Source organism: Rhipicephalus sanguineus, chromosome 5 (assembly GCF_013339695.2).
Source record: "Rhipicephalus sanguineus isolate Rsan-2018 chromosome 5, BIME_Rsan_1.4, whole genome shotgun sequence".
NCBI classification, from domain to species: domain Eukaryota; kingdom Metazoa; phylum Arthropoda; class Arachnida; order Ixodida; family Ixodidae; genus Rhipicephalus; species Rhipicephalus sanguineus.
This window is the reverse complement of record NC_051180.1, coordinates 7547120-7558294: the sequence shown is the minus strand read 5'-3', so window position 1 is coordinate 7558294 and position 11175 is coordinate 7547120. Positions and strand designations below refer to the sequence as shown.

At 47.1% G+C, this 11175-nt stretch overlaps 1 protein-coding gene across 1 annotated transcript; it reads right to left on the bottom strand.

Annotated features, from left to right (window-relative positions):
• Nucleotides 1–282: 282 nt before the first annotated feature.
• Nucleotides 283–10065, bottom strand: LOC119392749 (uncharacterized). Its single transcript, XM_037659707.2, has 6 exons — nucleotides 9644–10065; nucleotides 8499–8813; nucleotides 7012–7276; nucleotides 4334–4402; nucleotides 1715–1804; nucleotides 283–403 (listed from the first exon to the last, which is right to left on the bottom strand). The coding sequence occupies exons 1-6, from the start codon at nucleotides 10063–10065 to the stop codon at nucleotides 302–304; spliced, it is 1263 nt and encodes a 420-aa protein (XP_037515635.2). The 3' UTR covers nucleotides 283–301.
• Between the last annotated feature and the right edge of the window lie 1110 nt (nucleotides 10066–11175).

Below are 11175 nucleotides of genomic sequence, written 5' to 3'. Positions count from 1 at the left end.
ACGTCACTGAAACCGCCATGCCTGCGTACCATCGTGGTGGGGCGCGAGGTTTGTGACGTCACGCTAATTTTATAAGGGCATAGCGCGCAGGTTCTTTCCTATTCATGCACAGTGGCCACAAACGTTCCAGCGGCGTCATTGAAGTAGGATGACCGCGACGTCATTACTTTGCCTTGACGTCGTCAAAGCCGCCATGTTGGAGTAACAGTACGTCAAGAACCTGCGTCCATGACGTCACGTTGAGCTATCAATAGGACCAGGAAAAGAAACTGAAAGGGATCACTCGTACATGTGGCTTTTATTATCTCTGGCTGGAACGTGCAGAGTCTGACGATGTTGTTCCCTTGACACTTTGACTTGTCTGTATGAGGATAACAGTGTACGTTATCACCGCTGCACTCATCTGAAATATAAAAAAATACATAAAATTGAATGCATGCATCCATCCACACGAGTGGACGGAAGGCGGAAAGTGCACGAAGTATCTTATGAATGCTACTCAAAATAAAAGCAGCCGTGACAAAAGCCTAATCCAAACCAACCTAAGCTTAGCGAGACCAGTTATTTGACCTTTCTAGCGACGGATTTTTGAGTGTCACAGTTAACACAAATATGGGTAGGAAACGGAAAACGACCGTCCCGCATTCCGCTCACATTTGAAGTCTTTATCGAGCAACATAGCTGTATAATGAACAAAGGTCTACACGCGCGGCAGATATAAACAGTGACATGAAGCATTTTGTGACACACGTAATCCATGAACTTGTGCAACCGAACCTTCGGAAAACGCGTCCGATGTCCTACCGATTGAGCTACGGCGGCGGTCGTTTCCTCGTGCACTCTTTTGTGTATTTCTGTGCGTGCAATCCTGGGGGAGTTAACCAGCGCCACTCGTAGCCCTGATGCCACGGCACGAGCGTCGTGGTAGCTCAATTAGTGGAACATCCGACGCGCGATTCGTACATTCTTGGTTTGGTCCCAACCGACGGCAAGTCGTCCGTTTTAGTTCCTTTACATTTATCACATAATTATTACTTTACAGTTAAAAACTGCAAATAATGTCCCCTATGTTTTCTTTGGCTTCAAGGTCGGCTGGTTTCATTGAGCTGTGTAACAATTAAGACGAGGCTGTCGAAGCATTATCCTTCTTTCATTTGCACGCTATGTAAGAGGTGTCGAAGAGGTCAGGTACAACGTAGGACTGTTTGGATGCTGGCGAACTTTGGTTACTTCTACCAACCGCGTGAGAAATTGTGCGGAGCGCCCGTACCCATAGAGTTTCCTAATTAAATACTAGAGGGAACCCTGGCGCTAGTGTCTATGGGAGCTGCAACGCATGGCGCTTCAACCAGCATGGGAATGATGGGTAGTACATGGATTTGTCTAAACTTCGTTCTTTCGGCTCCGTTTGGCTCCGTGTTGCTTGCAGCCGCTTTGTCGCGAGACGAGGTTCAGAAAACGTTCAGCACTTCCGCTTCACCACCATAGCCTTTTTAGGCTCACCAATTCAGATAGGCTCACGAACTTCACAATGATCCACTCTTTTATCCGAAACAAAAGCCAAGACACAACATTAAACAAAGCTACAAGTGCGTTCGAAGCCGCAAGCACGAGGTCTGGGCAAATACATGTACTTCCCATGATTCCCATGGTGGCTGTCGCAGCGCCAGAGTTTCCTCTAGTAAATACTGAAGGAAACAATGCCCGCACCTACCGATATCATCTGCGCCATGTTTACACGAAAGAAACCATGAGCTCTGAGAAACATAGCTGACGGGTCCAAGATTTCGTGAAATGACCGCACCTGAAACAAAAGAAGAACATTTTGAACAGGTTTACTTTTTTAGCAGTGGAGCTGTTAAACTCGGAGAATCGCCGTTAGTCGCGAACAAAAAAATTACACCATCTCCCACTAAAGGGAACCATGTGGGGATGCGAAGCAGCGCGTGGGTTGACTTAAAGTTCCGTTCATCACGGGCACCTTGCCCGATGTTAACGCGTCCTTGCAAGTGGAGCACACCGTGAATTTACTGTAGTGCAGGTGGGCCCTCACGCCCTTCTCACATTCTGTAGTTGCTGTTGCTGTTACTCGTCTCGAACTCTTGTTGGAGCACGCCACGCGGGTTCATCGCGCGTCTGCAGAATCTCGTTCCCCGACGCCATCACGTGATTGCTGAGAGAGTGTAAGGGGGAGAGGCCACAGCATCTTACCCAGCCCCTTACACAGGCCCGAACGCGCTAGCGCGTGCCAGCACACATGGTTTTGTCTACGTTACTCCAAGCTAGGACAGCATACGGCAGTCCAGGCCCCTAAAGTGCTCTGCACGTATCATCATCAAGGCGGTCGAAGAACAAGAGGAACAAGACTTCTCCTTGACGCGAGCGCGCGCTAAGATGGCTATGCTAAGGTGGTAGAAAGCGGACGGTCGCCAATGAAACTACGGGCACAGCCCAGCGCGAAAGCTGCTTCGCATCTAAAAATGTCATCGTCCTTAACGGCACGCGCTCACTTCGTCCTCTTCTTCGTCTTCATCTTCTGCTTTGCTCCCAGAACACGTGCACCGATTTGTCCGGCGTGGGATGCAATAACTCTCACTTAATACTAGTCACGTGGCACGTACTTCCGCCAGACCGATGTCGTTTAAGCGGGGCAGGGATACGGGCTTGAGACGGCAGCTTCTTCCTCGGGAGTCCGAACACTAGCTCCGTTGTTGGTCCCAGCCTTGCACCTTTAATGCAAGCTACGCACATTTTAACAGCGGAGCTATTGAAGCCCGTTTAGTCGCGAACACAAATTATCATCATCATGAACCAGCACGCGCTCCCTTCGTCCTCTTCGTCTTCTGCATCGCTCCCAGAAACCGTGTGCCGATTTGTTCGGCGTGAGAGGCAATAACGCTGATGGGCGACAGAACGAGTACACAGAGAGAGGAAAAAGGTCACAGTTTCGCCGCAAGGGCGAAGCAATGAATGCGATAGCAAGAAATGGGGATGTCACACGAAAAGCGAGAAGCAGCTCGATGCTTGCAGTGCGCCGCTGCACAAAGGAGGACGCCCGAAAAGAACGCACAGGCATGCACAGGGCAAGCGTGAACTAACAACTGTCACAGTTGTTACGTCTTTGTGCTTGAGCAACGCGCTGCAAGTGTCGACAGTGGAGAATCAGATGCTTTTAGATATTTCTGTTTCTTTTAAACTGCGGCGAGTGGATTGACCCCCTGCGTCTCCTGTCACACGGGGGCGTCTGATATAAGGTGTGCCGAGGTCACGCCCAGGTGTTTTTGTATTTTTTCCTTCCAGATCGCGAGTGGGTACAGAAAAGGGCCACTTTCTCGTGCGCGTATCAAGGGCGGTTTTCAAATTGAAAGAAAATTAGGAGCGTTGCTTGATAGAAAACATGCTCACGCTCCTCTGAGATTTGCTTACCACCAGCGGTACAAGTGTATATAAATAGCTCGCCGTTATTTCGCCGGCGCATACATGGCGTGTGGCTGAGTTGTCTAACGCAGCGCGCTGGAGAGCGAGGGGTTGCTGGTTCGAATCCGCGGTCGGGTACTCGAGAATTCTTTTCTTCTGCTTTTTCTTTGTGCCTTTTTTATATATATACATACATATACATATCCGGGACGTGACGTACGCGACAGGTTTCATGACACGAGGGTTTCATGACGTACGCGATAAGTATATCACGGTATTCTTGTAATGACCTGTTCATCGTGCTCTCCATGAACAAATGCCCTCCCATGCAAATTTTCGTATGTGTAAAGTTAATAAGGAGACGACTACGAGAGCGCCCAAACGTAGGCGGCTAGATAGATAGATAGATAGATAGATAGATAGATAGAAACTGTCAAAGTGTCTTCGGGGCGCTAAGAAGTTCTTCGCATTTAGAAGTGTTGCAGGGTCCCTTTAAGCAATAACATGGCATATTGGCGTGACAGGGTGTCGGAGCTTTCAGCGTTGGTGTTAGCTTTAGTGTTACTCAGTAGTTTAGAAAAATATGCACGAAAACTTTTCAGAAATGTGTCCGAAAGTGCTATGATTTCTGCAGGCTCTGGGGTCTGTCGAATATAATGTTAATAAATATTTTTTTTCTTAGAGTCCTCTCGCCTAAATAACCTCACAAAGTTTAATACGACGATCAGCTGCGGTGTGTGTTAATTCGATGTCTGTGGGACAGCTTAAAAATTACAGCGTTTCCGGTAATGTGACGCTACGATGATTGCATCGTTAGCCAGATTCTGAAGAAGTACCAGCGAGTGAGCCAGCATGAAAGTCTCAGCGCTTTCTCTAAACCGAAGTGCTCCGTGCTATGTCCATCGATGCGGCTTACGTCTTTTGCGAATTTATCCAGGTGGCCCTGGAATGGTAGAGACCGGAGCGTCCACTTCATCTCGGCCACCTTAAAGAAAATAAAATAAAGCAGAAACTGTGATACAAAATAGAATGAGGAATCTCAAAATGCAGTTTAAAAAAAGGGGGAAAAACACATAACAGTTCGGAGAAAAGTCGACGTGGTCTGAGCGAACGACAGAACTCAGGTGCTCACTATATGTCATCTACTGCGTTTCTCGCTTATTTAAGATATATTTCTGCTTTTTGTTGTGTTTTTTCTTTGTTTACTTGGATTTAGTGTGGACGTAGAAGATCTCTACTATTCGTTGCCACAGGACCAGTTGATGCAGTACGTTAAGGAAACTATCACTCAAGACAATGATGAGGTTTCCTTCAGAAACTTTTCCGGTATGCCCGTCCAATCGTTTTTGGAATTACTGGTCTTTTACCTTCGCAACACATTTGTCGGTTTTAACGGTCAAGTGTTCATTCAGAAGTCGGGAGTTTCCATTGGCTCAAAGGTTGCTCCGGTTTTAAGCTCCATTTTCTTAGCTAAATTAGACCACAAAATTGAAGCGAAGTTACCTGGTAGCGTAAAAAGAATAGTCCGTTTCGTTGACGATTATTTGGTTCTTGGCAGCTGTTCGCAGGTGGACAACTTTAAAGACACAGTTCTATCGCTCTTCAAGAAGCATGGTGATGGTTTAAACTTTACATGTGAACTGCCTACGGGTAACAAACTGCAGTTTTTAGACTTGACCTTATCTTTTGATGCGGACCACACGTGTTACATGTATGCACCAAGATCTGAAAAACCACTTTTGAATTTCTGATATTCCCACACAAAGCTTGTTAAGAACAGCATTGCTTTTTCTTGCTTTAAGTCTGCACCGTCGAAGACGTGTCACCAATTGATGAGGCAGAGTCTTGAAGGCCAGGTTGCTCGATTGAAGCAAGTAGGTTCCCGTCCTCGTCATTGCTCGCAAAGTGCGAGAAAGCAGTGAAGTATTTTAAATCGCCAAATAAATCGAAAAAAGCATGTGAACCAGAAAAGATGAAAATGGCTGTCTTTCCATATGTCCATAGCTTCTCACATCGCTTAAAAAAGATTGGCAGAAAATACAATGTGAAGGTAATATGTTCCGCTAAAAGCAAACTTAGCCGTGTGTGCCCCGCGGTTGAGCGTATGTACAACAAAGGAAGTGATGACTTGGCTAGGAAATGTGACATGCGCCATACCATGAAGTTTGTAGAATGCAATAAGAAGGCTCTTGTTTACCAATTACCAATGTCATGTGGTCGCACGTATGTCGGACAATCTGGACGTTGCGTAAACATTCGACTTCGTGAACGCCACTGACAATTGGGCGAGTTGGTACAGATGCATGGCTTCAGAACGGCGCAACAAGGAAGACGAAAAGACGAAAGATCACACGAACACAAGCGCCGACTCACAACTAAAGTTTATTCCATATCACAGAGTTCGTGTGATCTTTCGTCTTTTCGTCTTCCCTGTTGCACCGTTCTGAAGCCATCCATTCGTGAACACCATTCTTCCTTGAAATGCAGGCCAAGTAGCCACCTGTCCCTTCACTGCGCAGAGTGCAAATGTACCCCGTGTTTTGATGACACAACCATATTATTTCAGAACGGCGATCAAAGAGCTAGAGAGGTAGCCGAAGCGTTTTCCATTGAACGGTTCAAATTTAAGTCATAAGCCATCCATCTTTATCCCTGTCGGATAAATAAATAGATTTGCTGGTCTCATGGATGTGACTGGGAAAGTGAGAATTTTTTGTTTTTGCTGTCGAACGGAGTCACTGCGCATGACCAATATTTTGTTTATATGTATATATGTATATATGTGTGTTTCCGAAAAAATAAGCGTCAGTTGAAAGTTAGCGCCTGTATCGTCTCTCTTGCCTGTGTCCCTGTGTTTTTGCGCTATTGCACTATGAATGTGTATGTTTTTTGAACACTTTCATCCGGTTGTGCCGTCAATGTCCGCAGGTGTTACAGAGGGTATTATAGCACGATACAGAAATAAGGCAGAAAAATAATGTTAGCCAATCCACAAAAATGAACACTATCGTCAAAAAGACAGGCTAACCGGCTATAGTTGGTACGATATCATTCTGGCAGTGGCGCACAAAAGCCCACGGACAGCGACGATAGACAGGACACATTATTGATGAACAAGTAATGGTTTTATTGCACGTGATCAAGCACATCAGCGCATGAAGGAAAATGAGAGGGAAACAAACAACCAACTCAACCCAGCAAGGTCAACCCGTGACAGAAAAAAACAACACTTATCTCTCTAATAAATGACTTACAGGCACTAATGCAATGTCTATTTTTATTCTCTGCAGCTTCGATCATTTCTCTGGTTAGCTGGTCTGGGCATGTATACATGATTACGCCCGCACAACAAAACACTCAGTTGTTAGCGCTGCGTCTCCTCTTCTGCCGCCGTCCACGTGTTTTCGTGCACTACAGTGAGAACATTACCTTGCCTGGACTTCTGGTTACGCGTAGAACCTGTCGCAATACACTGTTAGCTAATGAGAAAATTTCCAGAAGTGATTTCTATTAGTTTTGTGCTACAAACAGGTGTATCACAGACTCACAGTTTTTCCCTTGTTTGATTTTAGTTAATTACAACAGGCACATCACCTCATTTGCGAGTGACTCCGAGGCAAAAGCGACGTCTAAGGCGTCGGCGAAGTTGAGGCTGGAATACAGGATGCCGGACATGATTAGGCCGGTGGGCGTCGAGGAGTCGGTCAGAGAGTAGAGCACGGCACACACGACACCCATGTTGGCGCCGAAGGACAGCAGCAGCGGCGTTCCCAGGAGGCTCTGAGCAGCTTTGACCAAACGCAGCACGGCTTCCACGTTAGCCCGACAATCTGCGAGCACAGTGCGAAGGTCGTCCCTCCTGCAAGTTGGAAGAATGCTTAGAACAGAATGCACCAGCATATGTTGGAGTTAAATGTGTCGTCGTTTGAAAAATGATGTAAAACAAAGAGAATTGCGTTTCTCGTTAAGGAGGCGTGGTGGTGTATGCCATTCCGGTGGGGGAATAAACGAACATGACTGTGTTAACTTCTCCGTACTTCTGCCCGGTCTTACGCCTAATGGCTGCTTCAGTGTTTACTGCCGACAAGTAATCACAGCGTCCGCAGTGGCACGCGGACACGGCCATGTTTGATCACGCGATCGTGACTGTCCTTGTGCCACCGAAGTGACCGGGGCTGTACCACACATGTTGAATGCAATAGGGTGTAAGCAAGTCATATGTTTGCGCAGCAAAACATAGTCCTATATTTAATTGCCTAAATGTGGACAAGGTTGAGACATTTGTGTTCTTTTTTCATGTAGTACGTCCTAACGATACATGATATTTTTATTCTACTTCATATTTATGTCGTATGTCTTTAATTGTTGCATCACTAACCACCGGGAACTGTGATTACAAATATCCATGGCAGCAGCCATGCAGACGCGACCACCCGCTTCGATCCGAACTCGCACTTGCCACTTCTCCACTGTCCTGACAGCAATAAATAAACGGTGGAATCGGCTATCACTTTGCGTCGTCTCACGCTGAAAACAAAGTGTCAGGTATGTTTTTGTCTTTGTTATTGAGATCTGCTGTTTGCTCGGCCACGCCTGCTAAGCCTTGTCTGCGAGGATTTGAGATCTTAGAAACAGTGCAAAATAGTGACGAATACACTGCTCTCGAAACTTCAGGACGCAAATGTAAAACAAATACAAGCGTAGGTTTCGAACTTACGGGCCACACAGCGCACGACGACGACGTGATAAATTTGAGGCGGAAGGAACCCGCTTTGATGGGCGCCGCCATGTTGTATTTCTTCCGGCGCTGCCGTCTGCTCTGGCCCAACGCGTGCGCGCAAACGCTATGGGGACGCCGAGCAGACGACGCGGTGTTTCCCAAGGCCACGCTCTAGGGACTTCAAGGCCATGGTGCCGATGGCGCCATCTGATTTTAATTGCGAAAACCAGCTGCGGAAAATCGTCTATACCTTTCCAGTGCTGTCTCTGAAACCCAAGGGTTCATGCCCAAAAGAGACACCCGGGCAGGTATCTTCACATTAAGTTAAAACATGCTTCGACTGAGGGCACCCTCTGTATACCTTTGTTCTGCGCCGACGACCACCACCTGCCCGTGGGCTGCGGCCTCCAGAGCCATGTTTTCGGCTCTCAGGTACTGGACAAAGACCTCGGCGAAGCACTTGGCCAGAATGCCTGGTGCACTGTCCCAGACTGTGACAGCTGCGGCCGCTAGTGCCGTAACGATGGACAGTGACGCTGAGAGGAATGCTGGTATGCTCTCGTGCACCCACATGAGAAACACGTACCAACGTGTGGTGAAGAAAGCCGTCACCACGAGAAGATGAAGCGCCCTGGAAGGTGAAGATATCTCTTGAAACACTTCGTGGGTTCTTGTACTACGAGAATCGAGATATCTTCTGCTATAGCACATAATGGACATTTGGTAATGTAGGCCGCAACGCTCGCCAAAGTGCTCAACAAATGTTTATAGAAAAGCGTGTCAGCGAGTAAACAAGTGGTATTATAGCCACGGGACGTTGCATGTAGCAACATTGCTAGCACAATATGGGTGACAAGCCTAACGAGACTGATACATGCCTCGACAAGCCTCGCGATAAGAAACCAGAGCTTTCAAGAAAATCAACCCATTATATTTTAACATAGACAGTAACTTCTGCAGAAAAACCATTTGCAGTGCAAGAGGAGGACGAGAAGCTGTTAAACGCACCCGCACTGCAATATTCAAGATACAAAAGGGACAGACAACTGCTTAGTGCGCAAGGAAGCTTCGAAACGAGACCCTTCCTTAGGCTCAACGGTCGAGTCCCACGTGCTTGGACTAGGCCAACGTGAAGTTTGTTTAGCAACAACGTAGCATTCCTTCAGCCTTGTCCGTTCGTGTGACGTGAGCTGCGTAAAGATAACATGTTGATGCGATAGCAATTGTATGGGCGCCTGCGTGGCTCCGGCAGGCACTGCGTGCGTTGATCGGCCAGGCGCGGTCGCGCGCGCCCTACCTTGACAGGGATTAGCAGGCGGCTCACAACAAATTTGTACGTGCTGTGTTCTCACCGGTCAGTTTGCTTTGAAACGATAGACAAGGTCGCCTCACCGGTGTGTTGTTCAGTTGCGTCTGATAGGATGCTAAAGGAGTTGGCTGCCTTGCCATTTGTTGCTATCGCATTCATCGCTCTGTCTGTGCGGCGAAACTGTGACTTTTCCTTGCCTGTAGGCGGTCTTGCAGCGCAGAGAAGCGCGATGTGTCGCGGGCTGGCGGCACGTACGCTCGTACTCCGCTGCTCGGGCCACGAGTGCCCGCACTTCCCGAGACATGGCGAGGAAGGTGGCAAGCTGGGATGACACCTTGGCCAGCAACAGCAGTCTGAGAGTGAAGAATAGACCGCCGTTGAAAATGCTCAGCCGTCGGGTTCCAAAGAGGGAGCGGCTCAGCAAGGAGGTCAGCTCGAGCAATGATGCAGTAATCGCTAATGTTGCCGTCAGCACAGTGTATCCCCCTCGTGATTGCCGTTCTGGTAGTCGGTCCTCGCTGTTCAAGGGTGTCAGGCAGCCGGACAAGCGAAGAATCCACGAGTCCGAATGGAATCGGGCCTCGGCGAGGGACATGCTGCTGCTGCGAGACTCGTTCATCGACACCAACTTCAAGCCTGATGATGGATAGAAAAGCAACATGAACCCAACTGCTTAAGCTGTAAAGTACTCTTTTTTTTTATTCCTACACCCCAAAGGCCCATTCGGGCACTGCACAAGTGAGGAGGGGAGGGGGGTCAGTAACAATAACATGCATAAAAAGAAGACCGCTGAGTGCATACCATGGTATATTTATATGCAGCAAAAAATCATGTGCAAGTAAGCACTGGACACAAAAATAATCACACATTAAAAAAAATCTTCAATTCGTTAACAAAATTATCGCGATTAATGACGGATGCAATGTCTCTCGGTAGTCTATTCCAATGGTATATTGCCAAAACTAGTGGTGAATGACGATGCAAATTTGTGCATGCAAGGAAGGCTTGTCCTTTAAATGGGTGCTCAAGACACTGGGGAATATTATGAGCAGTATCGATGCGGGATTCGCGGAACAGGGATGCACTATATGGCAGGGCGTCTGTCTTCGAAGAGAAGGCAATAAAAGGGATTCCTTGGTGTCTGTGATGCCGTAGATGCGCAAGTATTTTTTGTTGATAAATCTTGTTTATTTGTTGTGTATTGCATCGAGTTGATCTGTTAGGTACGTTTGATGCGTATTCCAAATTATAGATGCGTATTCCATCGAAAAATTGCGTTGAACAAGACATCAGGCTTCAGCATCGGCATTTAAATGGGCACTAAGGCGAAACAGTTAATCAACTTATACTGATGAAGCATTGCTTAAATGCTCTATTGTCGTTAGTTTCGCAATCATTTGTTCAATAATAGAGGAGACACTAATGGTGAAAGTATACTGTTTGAATTTCACGCCATAATCTCCGCATATTAATGTAATGGATTTCGAAGTAATCTTTTTCTCGTGTTTCTGTCACATTGGCTCAACAAGATTTGCTGACACTTCGTACAGTGTCTGCTGCCCTGAGAGGACAATGTACTTCATTTTCACCTATTAGGAACTATGTAGACCTCAGTGAACGCAGTCATAATCTATGACGTCAAGGTGAGCTGGTGCGGCAACTTCAAGGTGGCGTCGCCACCAGCATTTATCTTTTTCCGCGTTTTTTCGCTTACTAAACGTCTTCTCGC

Excerpts from the sequence above, each read along its gene's own strand:
- LOC119392749 (XM_037659707.2), bottom strand. The coding sequence starts at position 10,065 with ATGAACGAGTCTCGCAGCAGCAGCATGTCCCTCGCCGAGGCCCGATTC. Across the intron at positions 8,814-9,643 it reads CGCTGCAAGACCGCCTACAG|TACAAGAACCCACGAAGTGT; the intron begins GCAAGGAAAAGT and ends CGATTCTCGTAG. Across the intron at positions 404-1,714 it reads ACATGGCGCAGATGATATCG|ATGAGTGCAGCGGTGATAAC; the intron begins GTAGGTGCGGGC and ends TTTATATTTCAG.